Source organism: Littorina saxatilis, linkage group LG8 (genome assembly GCF_037325665.1).
Source record: "Littorina saxatilis isolate snail1 linkage group LG8, US_GU_Lsax_2.0, whole genome shotgun sequence".
Classification (NCBI taxonomy): domain Eukaryota; kingdom Metazoa; phylum Mollusca; class Gastropoda; order Littorinimorpha; family Littorinidae; genus Littorina; species Littorina saxatilis.
The window spans coordinates 46,480,378-46,500,189 of record NC_090252.1 but is presented as its reverse complement, the minus strand read 5'-3'; the positions used below and the strand labels follow the sequence as shown (position 1 = coordinate 46,500,189).

Below are 19,812 nucleotides of genomic sequence, written 5' to 3'. Positions count from 1 at the left end.
CATATTTTCATTTTATTTTATTTTGCTTTGGAAGAAAATCTCTATGAAAGTTCAATTTCAGGGGAGACAGTTACCTTGACTGAAAAGAGCAATTTATTGAAGTTATTTCCCTTGTCTGTCAGACAATCTCCAACTTCCTGTTGGCAAGAAGTCTGTCAAATCCACATTGTATCGGCGTTTTTTTGCTTTTTCTTCATATTGACTTGTATTTTTGACTTGCTTATTGGATGCAAGGTAATCTTATCCTTCTCTCTGAAATGAAGATTGACTTCTTGCAAGAATAGGTAAGTTGATCAACTGAAGGAAAGATTTGGGAATTTGAATTTTTGATAGCTCGCGGCTTCGGCTTCCGAGTTTGATGGCAGAGAGAATTTCTCACACTTTCGATTTTTTTTTCGCCTAGAAGAACACTGTTCTATTCATTCATGTTTGTTTTGTCTGAAAGATGGATGAATGAACTAACTTTTCCAAAAACATAAAGTTGATTGATGCAGTGGTTTGTTTTTAAGGAGTTGTGGAAGAGTGAAAATACCATCCGAATCCCGATTCGCGGGTCGCTCACGGCACCATAAAAACTGAATTTTCGTTTATCATTTTATGTCTCATTGTCTGTTTCTTGGTGAACTTTGGTTGGTTCCTAATCTGGTCGAGTCATTGCGGCAGCAGTTGTCAGGAGCTTTAGTAGTAATACTAATAGGCTCTTCATAAATCTGTTTTTTTTTTATTTGTATCTTTTTATTTTTCCACAGATGTTCAACTTTCAGTTCCGCATACTGACATAGACTCATAGTGGAATATTCTGTGTCTGAGTCTCGGAAAAGAGAAAAATTACCCTTGTTCCCGAGGCATGCATAGACTAGAGAGGCAGGCAGAGGCTGTGTCAGCGTGTGCAGTGATAAAGTTGAAAAACAGATTTTTTTTAAATAAAAATACATCACAGAGAAAATAAATATATACTAATTTAGTGAAATTGAGATGCTTATATTTAATAATTAATATTCCAGTTTTGATGTTTGCGTGTTACTGTTACTGTTAGGTTTGGGAATCAATGTGATCCTATTTAACTTCCAAGTATTTATTTTTTCAGAAAGCTTTGACTTGAGTATGACGGTGCTCACTCAGTCACTGCTTGTTTGAACTGAAGGTGAAGAAAGCTGAGATGGACAGTGACCTTAACACCGCCACCGATGCCAGTAACGCAGACTGTCGTTCCGTCCCGGCAAGGTGAAGATGAACAGGTATGGCTCGATAGCAATGAGTGTCTCATTCAGTCATTGATAGTGACACTGACAGCGTCTTTTTGTTCTGTGACTTTGGCTTATTTTGTGTTTTATTCTTTTAGTTATAACCAGATGTGTCAAACAAATTCAGCTGATCTCTTTTACTGTTTTAGTGAAACAAATGTATTGTTTCCAGCAAAGGGAAAAAAAATCGGGTGGGGGCGGTTGGTCGATTTTATTTTTATATTTAAATTTTTATTTTATTTTAATAGTTTTATTGATGTTTGTTTTTAATTAACACAGGCATCTCATTGATGAGAAAGTGTGAACTGTGTCCGCGGGATGCCAGAGAAGAGTAACTTTTCATCCAAAGTCTGCAAAATTGAATTTAAAATTTAACCTTTTTGATGAATATTTTTGAATGAATACAAAAAGTTCTAGTGTTTGGAGGAAAAGTTAAGGTCAGTTCAACTTTAAACAATGATTTTTAGTGTGTGTTTGTTCTTCTGTCTAAAAAAAAACAAAAAAAAAATCTGCTTGAAGTAAATACACACAAAAATTTTCATCTCCAACTGCTGAGTCCCTACATCTTTTTACCCCATCAAATGCCACTCTGTATGCCCCTTTAAAAATTGATTGCAATATATATATTCCTCATCTTCTCCTGAATTCAAAAATATAGAGATGTCACGTTTACTTTGAACATTTGCTCAGATTGTTTTTTAGTGCTGATGGTTTCTTTTCAGGCCGACAGATTGTCTAAAATATGTATTGCTTCATGTAAATGTCTTTTTGTTCTTCTTTTCTTCCATTCAGCGGACACAAGACTACGAGCAGAGCAGAGCGGCAAGATAAACATCAGTTCTTGCTGCTGGAGAAGGTTCTACAGGAGCAGATGGACCTGATGCGACTAATTTAGTAATTGGTCGCCAAAGAATCATGGTGGAGCCAGAGCCTGTGCTACTGTTCGATGGAGTCATCTTTTTACTGTTGAGTGTGGAAGATGTTGAAGGCACATGATGGATCTGTCGAAGGAGTGATCACTGGTAGGTGGCTTTGAATGCTATTGTTGAAGCAGACCAGTCATGCCTGTGCTATTTTCCCCAGATAACTGTAGTAAGATCTTGTGAGAGTGACATGTTATTGTTAGACGCTCTTTAGGCTTTAAATGTTACCTTGAGTGTGTGCTTTTTGGAGGATGCCAGATGTCATCACGGTTCACGGGTGTATCTTAACTGTTCATCAGTTCTCAGTCATGACCAGTTTCCCATTATCCTGGGAATTCATGCAAGGTTTATGCGTATTGGTCACATTTGTGAATTTAACCAACACATTTTGATGATAAAACTATGCTTATGGGTACGCACAATGATGGGCCTCTTTTTCTCATGTGGGGTGCGGAAAATGCATGCACCACTTTGTTTTCTGTGATCATTGCATCTGTGAGAAATAATGCAAATATTGCTCTGTGGCCAGAGCTGCCATCTGCTAGGTTTTCAGGGATGTAACAGAAATTGCTACGCTGTTTCCTCAAGTTCAAAATTGCAAGTGCTACACTCAAGCAAATAATCACAAACATGCAACAGTGCCTTCTTGTGAGTTCTGATTCTCACTTTGTGTAGGCATCGGATTATGGGTCAGAAAAAAATTGTCCACACTGAATAGTATCACGGTTGACGCTCTCTTCTAACTATGTTTGTGCTTTCCAAATGAAGATTTGTGAGATAGTATTGAATGATTGATGCAGGTCACCTGAGGTGTGTGATTACATTTTATGACAATGCTACACTCAATCACCATTTGCTCTTCTGAAAACTTTTTTTTTTAAAGCAAGTGCGATTATTGATTTTTTGTTCCAGGTGACAGTATGATGCTTCCAGATTGAATTGTTTGTATGTGAAGAAGAGCTGTCTGAATATTTGATTTTTGGAATTCAGTTGGCTTGTTTTGTTTGTTTCAGATCCATGACCATGAGCTCGGTGTGGTTGGTGGACATGAACTAAAGACGACTACTGATGCTGTGATGACGAAGGTGTTCCATAGGCTACACGGTTGCTGACAGGGGGCTCTGGGGGAGGGCAGGGAAAGAGACCATGGTGTACGCTGCGACTAAAAGCCATCGACAGTGAGTTGTTTTTCATAATTTGTAAAATCATCCTGGTCCTTTTAGGAAGAAGATAAAATCCATGTCTACAAAACAAGTTATTTCTGTCTCAAATTTTGTTCTTTGGAATCAATTTTAAATTTGCCATGTTTCACATGTGAATGATAGTTGTCAAAGCTTTTACGCTTAACATTAAATTGCTAGAAGCCAAGTTCCTGAGCTCATTTGTCAGTGTCATGGATTTTCGACTACATACGCAGGGATGTCGTTAGGCGTCGGACATCGGACATTTATCGATGAAAATCCCCAAATGTCCGATTCACATTGCCGCATGTCGGTCAGATGTCCTATCGTTTTAGCCTGAGCGTGGTCATTGTCCGATATGTACTCCATTCCTTCGGACAGCGCGATATTCGTTAATTTTCATTTCAAGATACAAATCTTCTAAAAGACCGAACGCTCTCGTGTTCAGCTGCCACTGGAGTTGCCAGTGCGGATCTTTTCTTTTGTCGGGAATTCCCGAACCGTTTGCGGTATGCGCCGTTTGGGTATAATCGTCTATGGTAGTGGATTATTTTTAGATCAGTGCATGCTGCAGGAGTACGGGAGACAACTCCAACTGACTTAATTTGTCGTCTGCTTTTGTTTTCGATACAAGACGAAGCACTAAATTATGCCGCTGAAAAAAACCTAAAGCCTGCAAAAGATCAGCATTAGATCAAACCGATCATTTTGTTTTTCAACTTTTATCCAAATCATGCAGTTTGTAATCAAAGTAAGAGCTCTGAAGTTGTTCATGTTGGTTTCTTTGTTGTGGTTTCTTTGAAACTAAACAAATACAACATTATACACACACTGTGTTGATGTATTTACTATATTATGTGTGTGTTCTACAGCGCGCGCGCGTGGGTGTGTGTGTGTGTGTGTGTGTGTGTGCGTGTGTGTGTGGGCACATGACTTTGGAACAATTCCATGGAATGTGTTATAAGCTGTTTGGCGCAAATTCATAATGTCCTGTTAAACTTTCTGAAAGCGGTCAAATGTCCTATTGATATTGAAGAACTCAGGACATTTGTCCTATAGGTATGGATTTGTAGCAACATCCCTGCATCCGAAATAAGGATGTTAGCAAACGGTATGATGTCGTCACATATGCGTCTGCACGTCACAGTACATGTATTATGAATTTCCGAAGGCCCCCAAAGAAAAAGTCATAGTAAAGGTAACTTTAACCACTTGACTGCCTTATGACGGGTATACCAGTCATGCGCTTGTGCAGCTGCAGCTCCTTAGGACGGGTAAACCCGTCTTCTCCGTTCCGGGATTTTCCAGAAATGCTACGTCACTGCTGACACACAAATAGCAGCCAATGGCTTGGTAGGATACCTCATTCTCATGAATAAACATAAATGGTGACGCGGTTTTGCGTTTGAAGGCTATTTTCGGCCTTGTCGACAGGGTATGGGAGAGAAATCTCGACTCGTCAAAATGGCTAACGGTGACTGTCGACCGGGCCCTAGTAGGGAAAAACAAAGCCGGACTGACGCTACAGGCGGTGCAAATGATTATGGATACTGACAGGGGAAGGGGGAGATCTTCTTTCGGACAATTCGTTGGAAACAGGTAGATGACAGTGATTATAATCCTTTCTTGGAGCGAGCAAAACAGCCACCTGTGTTTGATCCACAGGCACCGGAAGATGCGCCGGGCTGATTTTTCAAAAGTTCATATTTAAACATCATTATAAGCCAAACTAATTATCATTTCCATGATTAGACACTAAAAACAGATTCTTGGTTCAATTTCCTTTAAAAACAACATAGGTTTTACTTACCTACCTACTGCCAGTTTGAAGCTAGATTTTTTTGTGAATTATTACACCCCAAACTCCAATATTCCCTGGCAGTCAGGAATGCACATACCCAAGTTTTGATTGGCAGCGAAAGGGTTAAAACAAATATTAGGGTAGGTATTTTTTTTTACTTCTCTTCTACAAGGATTACAATGTGTTGTAATTTCCTAACTCAAGTATAGTTGGTGTGTTGTAAAAGTGTATGGTGTGTATGCAAGTTTGTGTGTCTGTATGATTTTTAGCAAGTTTACAGGCGTCAGGAAATAAACTTGAGACTTTTCTCAAATCAGTGATAGTTGTTTGATGATCTAAGTTCATGTTATTTTTTGTTTTGTCATGCAGAGGCTGTTCCGTGAAGCTGTACGGGTGCCACAGGTCAAGACCTTGAAGACGGCCGTTCAAGACTGGTTTTTGGAAGCCTGTGATAAAAGAAAGAGACAACAGGCCATGGAAGAGCCTTCATGATTTGGTTTGCAGTAATTGAACTTTGTAATCTCTGTAGGCTTATTTACAATGCTAGTTGCAAAAATTTGATGAATGTAAGATTTGACTCGCCTGAGAAATTGCTAGTGAGTAATTGTATTTCACAGTTCAGGTCTGTGTGGCTGATGGGTAATGTACAGAAGAGTCTGGGGTTTTGTTGGACATTATTTAAGCTAAGCTTTAAACTTCACACTCTTCTACAGATGATGTTCAGACATGATGTACCCTTTTAGGTTGTGTCAGAACGACAGAAGACTAAACTGGAAGTGCTCAACTACCATTACTATATCAGTGGAGACGCATGGATGCATTTGAACTTTTCTTGTGGGTATCCCATACTAAAAATATAGAATACATGATTCTGGAAAAGCTGTTCAAGGGCACTTACACACTATATTCGATTTTTAATACACGACTCAAACCTTCAGGCTAAATTAAAATGAATAAAATACAAGTATAAAGAGTTCAGAAAAGAAGAAAACAAAAAGTGAACAAATAGAAAGAAAAGGTTTTAACAATTCCTTGTCATTTATGGGAGTCGAACGCAAACAACCTAGGCAGCTTGAAGGAGACAATGCATGATGCAGGTTTTTGTTGTTCTTTATTATTTTTTGGAGTTGAGTTGAGAATTTAGAAGCGAGACTAGAAATATACTTTTTTTTTTGCTGTTAAAACCGTTATGATTGGATTTCTATAGATGTAAGTCTTGGTGCACCTGATAAAAATTTAGCCCTTGAATGCAGGCAGTGTAAGGTAAATGAAGCAAAGTTCTCTCCGAAACAGCAAAAAAAATGCATTTCAATTATATTGATCCTCGCCACCTTATTTTGTTTGCTGAGCAGCTGGCCGCTGGAGACTTGTCTATCATTTTGTGAGTAAGCTGCGTGTTTTACATCCATTTTGAGATGGCAAACCTATGTTTTACGCAGTCTGATAAGTTTTTTTTAATTTATGAGTTTTATGTCATGTTTTTTTTTAAATTTATGAGTTTATGTCATGTTGGTGTGCTTATACATATCAGTGGAGAAGGGGCATTGAATAAGTGTTTCTTTTTGATATCATTGTTCTGAATTTTGACTATTAGCTGGCATTTTACCTTTTGTTTCATTATTGTAGTTGTTACTTTTGTGTAGTGAAACTTGATAACTCACTGCTGCCCATGTCTAGGTTGTGTCAATTGTTTTTTCTTCACTGAACGTACCACTGATTATCAATGATGACATCAGGGTTTTGTTCTGTTTTTTCTCTGGCATTTGAATTTGCTTCAAATCATTGTGAACTTTTTTTTTCCATGCAAAGTTACTGGTATATGTGAATATGTTAACACACTTCAAATCAAAACCTGAAATGTCTCCTTTTTAAAAGTAATTTTTTTAATTTCTTTTATTTAAATGGTACACATTTATATGATTGTCTCCCTTTTTTTTCCTTTTTTATATTTAGTCAAGTTTTGACTAAATATTTTAACATCGAGGGGGAATCGAAACGAGGGTCGTGGTGTATGTGCGTGCGTGTGTGTGTGTGTGTGTGTGTGTGTGTGTGTGTGTGTGTAGAGCGATTCAGACTAAACTACTGGACCGATCTTTATGAAATTTGACATGAGAGTTCCTGGGTATGAAATCCCCGAACGTTTTTTTTCATTTTTTTGATAAATGTCTTTGATGACGTCATATCCGGCTTTTCGTGAAAGTTGAGGCGGCACTGTCACGCCCTCATTTTTCAACCAAATTGGTTGAAATTTTGGTCAAGTAATCTTCGACGAAGCCCGGGGTTCGGTATTGCATTTCAGCTTGGTGGCTTAAAAATTAATTAATGACTTTGGTCATTAAAAATCTGAAAATTGTAAAAAAAAATAAAAAAATTTATAAAACGATCCAAATTTACGTTTATCTTATTCTCCATCATTTGCTGATTCCAAAAACATATAGATATGTTATATATTCGGATTAAAAACAAGCTCTGAAAATTGAATATATAAAAATTATTTTCAAAATTAAATTGTCCAAATCAATTTAAAAACACTTTCATCTTATTCCTTGTCGGTTCCTGATTCAAAAAACATATAGATATGATATGTTTGGATTAAAAACACGCTCAGAAAGTTAAAACAAAGAGAGGTACAGAAAAGCGTGCTATCCTTCTTAGCGCAACTACTACCCCGCTCTTCTTGTCAATTTCACTGCCTTTGCCATGAGCGGTGGACTGACGATGCTACGAGTATACGGTCTTGCTGAAAAATGGCAGCTACTTGACTAAATATTGTATTTTCGCCTTACGCGACTTGTTTTTTCTCTCTCCTTCTCTTATTTTGTTTTTTTCTTTCTTATTCTTCGGTTTGTTCTTCCTTTTATCTTCTTATCCTCTTTCTCTTGCTTGTTCCTTGTCCCAGTATGCTTTCACGCCGCCCCATCTAATTATTTTGTGCTCCATCCACATCTGAATTTCGTTCAGCTGCCTTGTCCGAAATGTGTGTGGGGCACATATGTATGTTTAATGTCAATGTTCATGTTTCAAGTTCCTTGCTTTGTGAATTGCATACCAATGTTTTATGCAGTCGTGATAGATTCTAAATGTATGTGTTATCCTAGTTTGGTGTACATTGACTGGATTTCGATCCCTGGAGAATGGGCATTAACTAAGTGTTTGTTTGTAATATCATTAGTAATCTGAAGTTCAACTATTAGCTGGCTTGTAGAACTTTTTTTCTCTTTTTGTTGCTGTTCTGTATTCAAACATGTTGATACAACTCACTGCTGCCTATGCCTAGGCTGTGCCAATTATTTATTTATTTGTTTACATCAATGTGATATAGTGACGACTGTACATCAAAATTCTCTCTTATAAGTTATACTGGATTCTTCACTGCATGTACTACGGCGTATCGATGATGACTATCAGGGTTTTGTTATATTTATTCTTTGTTCTGCCAATTTGAATTCTGCTTTGAACAGTATTTTGATCATTTTTGTTTCCGTGCTGCTGGTATGTCAAAATGCAGTGAAATTAAAACCTGGAAGTCACAATGGCAATAAGCGAGATTCAAATCTCTCCTTTGTTTTAATCAATTTATTTTACTGCATTTTTGTTTTAGAACTTGTACATAATTATGATCATCTCTGTTATCGAACCTGCACGCTTGACCTTTGTCTTTCTGGATCAATACAATGTTGTGCACTGCCCATTATTTGTTTGTGAGTGCGTAAAGCGGTTGTGTGGTCTGCGTAAAATTGTGTGGTCAATCGTGACATCTGCGTGGAGAGTGCGTCAAATGCGTGAGAATGCGTAAAGCAATTGTGACATCTGCGTGGAGAGTGCGTCAAATGCGTGAGAATGCGTACAGCAATTGTGACATCTGCGTGAAGAGAGCGTAAAAAGCGCGTAATGCCTGAGAATGCGTCAATAATTTGTGACATCTGCGTGGAGAGTGCGTAAGATGATCAGGACATCTGCGTCAAGAGCGCGTTAAATGCGTAAAGCAATCGTGTCGTCTGCGTGGAGAGCGCGTTAATAGCGTGAGAATGCGTAAAGCAATCGTGACGTCTGCGTGGAGAGTGCGAATTTGTCTTGGTGTCAAATAAGCGTGCGCTGGAGGTGCGTATGGTCTGCGTAATCTGAGGGAAAACGAGTGTGTCACGCATGTATTTCGCTTTGCAAAATCGCGCGCGTTACGCATGCGTCCAGTGCAGTTGTTACGCAGAGTTTGGCGACTGCGACACGCATTCGCTGCGCAAAATTTTGCTGGCTGGGTAGTTGGTTGTCCCATAAATAAATTCTGCGTTACTACGGAAAAATGGCAAGCAGTGGTCTATATATTGTGCCAGTCAGTGTTTGGTATAAGGTGGTACAGTAACACACACACTGAGCAGAGCAAGGCGGTATAACACAAACTCGCAGCAGAACCAGCTAGGCGCCATAACACTGACACACACATGCACTCTAGCTGCAGGCTGCAGAGTAGTAATTATAAGGCGGTATGACACACACACTCTGTAGAAAGACTGAGAGGCGGACTAACACAAACACTCAACAGAACCAGGCAGTATGACACACACACTCAACAGAGAGACTGAGGCGGTATATAACACAAACACTCAACAGAACAAGGCGGTATGACACAAACACTCAACAGAACAAGGCGGTATGACACACACACTCGTACTCAACAGAACAAGGCGGTATGACACAAACACTCAACAGAACAAGGCGGTATGACACAAACACTCAACAGAACAAGGCGGTATGACACACACACTCAACAGAACAAGGCGGTATGACACAAACACTCAACAGAACAAGGCGGTATGACACAAACACTCAACAGAACAAGGCGGTATACAAGATACAAGATACAAGATATTTATTCACCAATTTTGCAAAAGGATTTCATCTTGGCACGGCACGGTAAAAATAAAATAAAAACCAACCAGACACATATGCAGACACACATCACCATGCATGCATACATACGTACATTACACTGTCATGCACACACAGACACAACTCACACACACACACACACACACACACACACACACACACACACACACACATACACTGAGCAGAACAAGGCGGTATGACACAAACACTCAACAGAACAAGGCGGTATGACACAAACACTCAACAGAACAAGGCGGTAGGACACACACACTCAACAAAATGAGGCGGTAGGACACACACACTCAACAAAACAAGGCGGTATAAGACACACACACTTTGTAGAGAGACTGAGGCGGTCTAACACAAACATTTAACAGAACAAAGGGGTATGACACACACATTCAACAGAACAAGGCGGTATGACATACAATCTGTATGGAGACTGAGGCGCGGTCTAACACAAACACTAAACAGAACAAGGCGGTATGACTGTGACAAACACACTCGACAGAACAAGGCGGTATACACACACACTCAACAGAACAAGGCGATATATGACACACACACTCTGCAGAGAGACTGAGGCGGTCTAACACACAGACTCAACAGAACAAGGCGATATGACACACACACTCTACAGAGAGATTGAGGCGGTATGACACAAACACTCAACAGAACAAGGCGGTATGACACACACACACACACTCAACAGAACAAGGCGGTATGACAAACACACTCAACAGAGAGACTGAGGTGGTCTAACACAAACACTCAACAGAACAAGGCGGTATATGACACACACACTCTACAGAGAGACTGAAGCGGTCTAATAACACACACACTCAACAGAACAAGGCGATATATGACACACACACTCAACAGAGAGACTGAGGCGGTCTAACACAAACACTCAACAGAACAAGGCATATCTCATATTTTCAATAACATGAAAGTATGAGAACAAACACTCAACAGAACAAGGCGGTATGACACACACACTCTACAGAGAGACTGAGGCGGTCTAATAACACAAACACTCAACAGAACATGGCGGAATGACACAACACTTAACAGAGAGACTAAGGCGGTCTAACACACACACTCAACAGCTGAACAAGGCAGTATGACACACACTCTGCAGCGAGACTGTGGCGGTCTAACACAAACACTCAACAGAAAAAGGCAGTATGACACACACTCAACAGAACATGGCGGTATGACACACACACTCAACAGAACAAGGCGGTATGACACACACACTCAATAGAACAAGGCGGTATGACACTCACAATCTCTAGAGAGACTGAGGCGGTATAGCACAAACTCTAAACAGAACAAGGCAGTATAGCACAAACACTCAACAGAACATTGAGGCGGTATGACACACACACTCAACAAAACAAGGCGGTATGACACACATACTCAACAAAACAAGGCGGTATGACACACACACTCAACAAAACAAGGCGGTATGACACACATACTCAACAGAACATGGCTGTATGACACACACACTCAACAGAACAAGTCGGTATGACACACACACTCAACAGAAAGACGGAGGCGGTCTAACACAAACACTCAAGTTAGAAGGAGTAATTACAATTAACAATTGTGGAGATTTCTTTGATGATGTCTTTTAATTTTTAATTTTGTAAAAAAAAATTTGTTTTACTACAGTTGCATTCAGTCTGCTACAAGTATGAGCACAACCCTTTATTTTTTATTTTTTATTTTTTTATTTTCTTATTTCTTCAAGGTATTGAAGGTATTTTTCTTTTCTTAATCAAATTCTCATATTTTCAAGAACATGATAGATAAATAAACGAATATAATATTCATCATAAAACTTAATAAAAAAAAATTAAATTAAAAAAAATCCTACCATTAATTTACTCTTTTAGAGAGACTGAGGCGGTCTAACACAAATATTCAACAGAACAAGGCAGTAGAAAACAAACACTCAACAGAACAAGGCGGTATGACACACACTCTGTAGAAAGACTTGGGATACAATCTTTTTTTATTTTTTTTTCTCACTCAATCATGTAGGGTTAGGGTTAGGGTTAGGGTTAGGGTTAGGGTTAGGGTTAGGTTTAACTTTTTTTCGTTTTTATTTTCCTTTTTTTTTCTTTTTTAAATGCGAGGAGCATCCTTCTTCATAGTTTGTTTTCTTTTCTTAATAAAATTCTGATATTTTTAAGTACATGATAAATAAACAAATATCATTACAATCACTAGTAAAATGTCAAAAATCATACCATAAATGGACTTTTAAGGTTTAACTCCCATTACAGACCTATGAAGAAGGATGCTTCCCGCTTTTACGAAAGAAAAAAACCCAAGTAAAACTTAACATAACCCTAATTCTAACCCTAACCCTAACCCTAACCCTAACCCTGCATGCAACTGAGAAAAAAAAAAAAATTCTATCCTGTCTTTCTACAGAGTGTGTGTGTCATACAGCCTTGTTCTGTTGAGTGTTTGTGTTAGACCGCCTCAGTCTCTCTAAGAGAGTAAATTGATGGTATGATTTTTTTTAATTTTTAATTTTTATTTAAATGTTATATGATTAATATTATATTCGTTTATCTATCATGTTATTGAAAATATTAGAATTTGATTAAGAAAAGAAAAATACCTAATGTTTGTGTTCTACCGCCTTGTTTTGTTGAGTGTTTTTGTTAAATTGCCTCAGTCTGTAAGAAAGTAAATTAATTTAAGTACTGAATTTTTTTCTTTATTTAAATGTTATGATTTATATGATATCGGTTTATCTATCATGTTAATGAAAATAGGAGAATTTGATTAAGAAAAGAAAAATACCTATGAAGAAGGAGAAAGAGTAAACAATAAGGGTTGTACTCATACTTGTAGCAGACTGAATGCAACTGAGATAGACAAACAAAATTAACAAAATTAAAAATTAAACAAAATCAGCAAAAAAATTCCCACGATTGCAACTTATTATTACTCGTTCAGTTGAGTGTTTGTGTTAGACCGCCTCAGTCTCTCAGTTGAGTGTGTGTGTGTCATACCACCTTGTTCTGTTGAATGTGTGTGTCATACAGTCTTGTTCTGTTGAATGATTGTGTTAGACCGCCTCAGTCTCTCTACAAAGTGTGTGTGTCCTACCGCCTCAGTCTCTCTGTTGAGTGTGTGTGTCATTCCGCCTTGTTCTGTTGAGTGTTTGTGTTAGACCGCCTCAGTCTCTCTGTAGAGTGTGTCACAGTCATACCACCTTGTTCTGTTGAGTGTGTGTGTCATTCCGCCTTGTTCTGTAGTGTTTGTGTTAGACTGCCTCAGTCTCTCTGTTGAGTGTGTGTGTCATACAACCTTGTTCTGTTGAGTGTTAATGTGTTATACCGCCTTGTTCTGTTGAGTGTTTTTATGTTAGACTGCCTTGTTCTGTTGAGTGTGTGTGTGTGTCATACTGCCTTGTTCTGTTGAGTGTTTGTGTTATATTGCCTTGTTCTGTTGAGTGTGTGTGTGTGTCATACAGTCTTGTTCTGTTGAATGATTGTGTTAGACCGCCTCAGTCTCTCTACAGATTGTGTGTGTCATACCGCCTTGTTCTGTTGAATGTTAATGCTATACTGCCTCAGTTAATCTACAGATTGTGTATGTCATACCGCCTTGTTCAATTGAATGTTTGTGTTATACCGCCTCAGTCTCTCTACAGATTATGTGTGTCATACCACCTTGTTCTGCTGAGTGTTTGTGTTATACCACCTTGTTCTGTTGAATGTTTATGTTATACCGCCTCAGTCTCTCTACAGATTGTGTGTGTCATACCGCCTTGTTCAATTGAATGTTTATGTTATACCGCCTCAGTCTCTCTACAGATTGTGTGTGTCATACCGCCTTGTTCTGTTGAGTCGGTTTGTGTTATACCGCTTTGTTCTGTTGAATGTTTATGTTACACTGCCTCAGTCTTGCTACAGATTGTGTGTGTCATACTGCCTTGTTCTGTTGAGTGTTTGTGTTATAGCGCCTTGTTCTGTTGAGTGTTTGTGTTATACCACCTTGTTCTGTTGAATGTTTGTGTTATACCACCTTGTTCTGTTGAGTGTTTGTGTTATACCGCTTTGTTCTGTTGAATGTTTATGTTATACCGCCTCAGTCTTGCTACAGATTGTGTGTGTCATACAGCCTTGTTCTGTTGAGTGTTTGTGTTATACTGCCTTGTTCTGTTGAGTGTTTGTGTTATACCACCTTGTTCTGTTGAGTGTTTGTGTTATACCACCTTGCCTGTTGAATGTTTGTGTTATACCGCCTCAGTCTCTCTACAGATTGTGTGTGTCATACCGCCTTGTTCTGTTGAGTGTTTGTGTTATACCGCCTTGTTCTGTTGAGTGTTTTTGTTATACCGCCTTAATTGTTCTGTTAAGTGTTTGTGTCACACCGCCTTGTTCTGTTGTGTGTTTGTGTTATACCGCCTTGTTCTGTTGAATGTTTATGTTATACCGCCTTAGTCTCTCTACATATTGTGTGTGTCATACAGCCTGGTTCTGTTGAATGTGTGTTTTATACCGCCTTATTCTGAAGTCTGCAGGGGAGTGTGTGTGTTATGGCGCCTGGTTCTGCTGAGTGTTTGTGTTATACCGCCTTGCTATGCTTAAGTGTGTGTGTGTTACCACCATATACCAAACACTGACTCATGGCACATATGTAAATATAGACCACTGCTTGCCATTTTGCCGTAGTAACGTAGAATTTATTTATGGGACAACCAACTAACATCCCATTTACCAGACTAAAGTCCTTTTTGTTGTTAGTAGGTTTGCCTCAATTTAGGAAAGCAAAAAAAATTAAATGTAGTAGAACCAACTTGGCGGTTAGTTCCGTGTTCGTAACTGAATACAAACGAACTGGCCGCAGTAGGGATTACTTGATTATGCAGACAATTGTCATTGAATCGAAAGTACATTCAAAGCTCTCACTGTGGCTCACTTCCGCTCTGACTAATTACAGAGCGACCAGTCCCGACCTAAAACTAAAGTAGGCCTATGTGCATGTAATGCTGTTGTTGTTTTAGTATCTTCACAGTATTTTCTCACGTTATACTAAGTTTTGAGCCACAAATATGATAAAATAAGGGAGTTATGATGCACGTTTCGAAGCGTGCGAGTCACGAAAGTAAAAAGCACGAAATCCTGTGGTTATCACTTTCACTCGCTTGTTTCAAAAATGCACCATAACTCCCTTCTTTTTCTAGGCTTCAAACGCAATACAACATGCTAAAATATTGTAGAAATGCTAGAACAAAAAAAATGTAGGCCACATGCAGATGCTTTTCGGTTTGAGTCGAACGTGGTCGCGCAGTAGTTAGTCAGATCTCTCCGTTCTGATTGGTTCAATTAATGTATATTCGCTGTGAAGGTTAACGCTCAGCATTGAGGGATCTATATACTGAGCTACAGTGAGAGTACTGGGTTTATAGACCGAGTATGTAGATGACGACAGTGAGTGTCATAAACTGACCAGTTTAATCTGACAGTGAGCGTTAACATAGCGCGACAATAAGGTGGTGTGTATGTGTGTGTGTGGAGGTGTGTGTGTGTGTGTGTGTATGTGTGTGTGTGTGTAGGTGTGTGTGTGGAGGTGTGTGTGTGGAGGTGTGTGTGTGTGTGTGTGTGTGTGTGTGTGTGTGTGAGTGAGTGTGTGTGTGTGTGTGTGTGTGTGTGTGTGTAGGTGTGTGTGTGGAGGTGTGTGTGTGTGTGTGTGTGTATGTGTGTGTGTGTGTAGGTGTGTGTGTGGAGGTGTGTGTGTGTGTGTGTGTGTGTGTGTAGGTGTGTGTGTGGAGGTGTGTGTGTGTGTGTATGTGTGTGTGTGTGTGTGTGTGTGTGTGTGTGTGTGTGTGTGTGTGTGTGTGTGTGTTCTCCTAATCAAATAATGTTGGTATTCCCCAAACCGCAGGGAAACACACCTGTGGACCTGGTAAAGTGAAGTGTGCATCAAACACTGAGTGCATTTATAGTTCGTATCGCTGTGATGGTAAAACCGACTGTGGCGACAACTCGGACGAAGATCCAACAATATGCCGTAAGTCTTCACTCACATACTTCCTCTGTAGATGCTACTTGGATCTCAGTCTTTGTCTCTGTCTTTATAGCTGTCTGTCTGCCTCTTTGAAGCTATGTCTTAACGTCTTCTGGTATTCGTAAATATAGCTATTTTGATAGACACGTGGGGGAATTCGGGGGCTGTGATTGGATGGTCTCACACATCATCAAAGGATAACGCTGCGGAAGTTGGAAATTTTTTGCCGATATCCAAACGATATCGGCAATAACAAAGACGCATGGTTCCGGTTTCTTCCACGTGTATATAGTACACGCATACATCGCCAGGTTTGTTTCTGTGACTAGTCGACAGACGATGCCATTTGCTTTGTGTGTGTTTTGTGTTGCTTACTGTACATGACATACATTACGTGTAAAATCCAGTTCTTTAACAGGCAACAAACCTTGCAAAGTTCAAGAAGCTGCAATCTGAAGCTACCTAGCTATCTCTGATTCTAGCAGACGATCTTTCCAATATTTAACACAAAATCAGCAAACATAGAACGTCCATTGTATAGTGCAATATTGAAAAGTTACCGGTCTGAAACATGTAGTCGTTTCTTCTGAGACAATCCGTGTTCTCTTATCATCTACAGATTTACCGCAGTCTTCATCACGTGAATCCCCAACAGAAGTCATACTTTCGAACATCTTTCTTTCTTTATTTATTTGGTGTTTAACGTCGTTTTCAATCATTCAAGGTTATATCGCGACGGGGAAAGGGGGGATAGAGCCACTTGTCAATTGTTTCTTGTTCACAAAAGCACTAATCAAAAATTTGCTCCAGGGGCTTGCAACGTAGTACAATATATTACCTTACTGGGAGAATGCAAGTTTCCAGTACAAAGGACTTAACATTTCTTACATACTGCTTGACTAAAATCTTTACAAAAATTGACTATATTCTATACAAGAAACACTTAACAAGGGTAAAAGGAGAAACAGAATCCGTTAGTCGCCTCTTACGACATGCTGGGGAGCATCGGGTAAATTCTTTCTCGTCCCAACCAATATGGGACTCCCCCTAACCCGCGGGGGGTACTTTCGAACATGGAATATACGCAAGCAAGCATGATACGTCATGACGTCATATAATTCCGATCATATTGACGTAATGTTAAACATCCGGTTATCTCGAGTCTTCTCTGTAATACATGTCCGTGGGTTTTTCAATGTTCGGTGATTTCCGTGGATACATGCGCACAGGGATATGCGCACTATAACCGTCATCTGCAATCAACGACATGGACCATTCTGGTAGTTGTTGCAGACAAAAACATGATTTTAACACAGAATATAATGTCAGAATAGCTATATAAACGCTATTGTGTTTTCAGCGTAGCAATAGGGTCCGATATTTAGACTCGAACACGTATAATGCGACTCGTCTTCGACTCGTCGGCATTGTGCTTGTCTCGTCTAAATATCTGACCCTATTGCTACGCTAAAAACACAATAGTTGTTAATGTGGGACTGTGTGTGTGTGTGTGTGTGTGTGTGTGTGTGTGTGTGTGTGTGTGTGTGTGTGTGTGTGAGTATGTGATCGTGCGTGTGTGTGTGTGTGTGTGTGTGTGTGTGTGATCGTGCATGTGTGTGTGTGTGTGTGTATGTGTGTGTGTGTGTGTGTGTGTGTGTGTGTGTGTGTGTGTGTTATTAATTTCTCACTGTGTTTTATTTTCCCCAAACAACAGTGAATCACACCTGTGCACCTACCAGAAGGAAGTGTGCCAACCTCGCTGAGTGCTTTCATCGTGCGTTTCTCTGTGACGGCTGGCAGGACTGTGAGGATAACTCGGATGAAAATGGACCAAATTGCTGTAAGTCTCCACTCACCCACTTCCTATAGCAATGCTTCTTGGATCTTTCAGTCTGTGTCTCTGGGTTATTTTTAATGTTGTATGTATCACTGTAACGGCGTGTTAACCTCCTTAAGTATGTTATAATGTGTGTGTGTGTGTGTGTGTGTGTGTGTGTGTGTGTGTGTGTGTGTGTGTGTGTGTATGTGTGTCTGTGTCTGTGTGTGTGCGTGCGTGTGTGTGTGTGTGCATGTGTGTGTGTGTGTGTGTGCATCAGTACGTATGTGTGTGTGTGTGTGTGTGTGTGTGTGTGTGTGTGTGTGCGTTGCCTTACCAGTCACATTTCTGTATTCCCTAAACCGCAGGGGATCACACCTGTGCACCTGGTAAAGCGAAGTGCTTCGACAACGTTGAGTGTTTTGATATCGTTGATCGTTGTGATGGTGGTCGCGACTGCGATGATTACTCGGACGAAAATCCACAAATGTGCAGTAAGTCTCCACTTACCTATTTTGTTTTTATATCGATGCTCCAAGGATCATTCTGCTTCTGTCTCTGGCTTAAACTTTATTTTTGTATTCATCTCTGTCTGATTGCCTTTTTGTAGCTGTCAACCTCTTCGAGTATTCTTAAATCGTGTGTTTGTGTGTGTGTGTGTGTGTGTGTGGGTATGTGCGTGTGTGTGTGTGTGTATGTGCGTGTGTGTGTGTGTGTGTGTGTGTTGTGAGTGTGTATGTGTATGTGTGTATGCATGCGTGTGCGTGCGTGCGTGCGTGTGTGTGTGTGTGTGTGTGTGTGTGTGTGTGTGTGGGTGGGTGTGAGGGCGTGTGCGTGTGTGTGTGAGTGTAAGTGTGTGCGTGTACGTGTGAGTGTAAGTGTGTGCGTGTACGTGTGTGTGTGCGTGTGTGTGTGTGTATGTGTGTGTGTGTGTGTGTGTGTGTGTGTATGTGTGTGTGTGTGTGTGTGTGTGTGTGTGTGGGTGTGTTTGTGTGTGTGTGTGCTTATGTGGGTGTCTTTTCTTACTCGTTACATTTCTGTATTCCCCAAACAACAGGGAATCACAACTGTGCACCTGGTAAAGTGAAGTGTGCCGACAACGTTCAGTGTATCCATGCTTCGTTTCGCTGTGATGGTGATACGGACTGTGACGACAACTCGGATGAAGATTCAGAAATGTGCAGTAAGTCTCCACTCACTCACTATCTATCTCGATTTCACCTTGTCATGAACATGTATAAACTACAATGTTTCATATAATGCACGTATGTACATAAACTTATCCTGTTTTACTAATTATGTAAGTATTGTAGTAGTAGTAGTAGTAGTTTTTATAGTAGATTTAGTCCCTCTTTAGGGCGAGGGCCAGATGCAAAAAAGTATACCAATGCTTATTCTGTTACCCTCGTAAAATAAAGAATTGTCATTGTCATTGTCATTGTCATTGTCATTGTCATTGAATCTTGAGTATGCGTGCGTGTTTTTACTGATTCTGTGCTGAAATAGTACGGGAAAGCTCTTTTTTTAAATGTCACTTTATCACTGAGATGATTATTTTTTTTATTGTTCTGACGCATTATTGAAAAGCACTATTTTACAACTTTTTTCTGACACTTTACTGACAAGCAAATACAGCACGGTACTTGAAGTAGAGATACTGAATCTTCAAGATATGTATGTGCAGACACTTTTTCTGAAAAACATCCTGCAAAATTGCAATGACAATTGATGGATAACAACACACTTATCAATAATGCACTTACACTTTGCTTATAAGTACTAACACGATTAATCAAGAATTGTGCACACACTCTTTTACAAAGTATCCTTGACAATTGCCCTATCCGTTTACTAAAAAGCATTTGCGAGTAATGTACTGAGACCAAGTACTGGTACCATGTTTCAAGAATTGTGAAGA

At 39.6% G+C, this 19,812-nt stretch overlaps 1 protein-coding gene and 1 long non-coding RNA gene across 3 annotated transcripts in view; both read left to right on the top strand.

Annotated features, from left to right (window-relative positions):
* The window catches only part of LOC138974686 (very low-density lipoprotein receptor-like), a 28,291-nt gene that overhangs the window by 7,054 nt on the left and 1,425 nt on the right, over nt 1-19,812 (top strand). The window contains exons 5-8 of the mRNA XM_070347406.1: nt 15,956-16,081; nt 17,793-17,918; nt 18,263-18,388; nt 18,952-19,077. Coding sequence (XP_070203507.1) covers nt 15,956-16,081; nt 17,793-17,918; nt 18,263-18,388; nt 18,952-19,077 — 504 coding nt within the window. The remainder of the gene's footprint in view (nt 1-15,955; nt 16,082-17,792; nt 17,919-18,262; nt 18,389-18,951; nt 19,078-19,812) is intronic.
* Nucleotides 51-7,575, top strand: LOC138973695 (uncharacterized). Of its 2 annotated transcripts, XR_011458104.1 has the most exons (5): nt 51-284; nt 1,088-1,238; nt 2,037-2,266; nt 3,181-3,345; nt 5,519-7,575. It is a non-coding gene; the product is annotated as an uncharacterized lncRNA (long non-coding RNA). The 2 variants fall into 2 exon arrangements; XR_011458103.1 differs by lacking the exons at nt 51-284; nt 1,088-1,238 and having other exon boundaries at nt 1,751-2,266.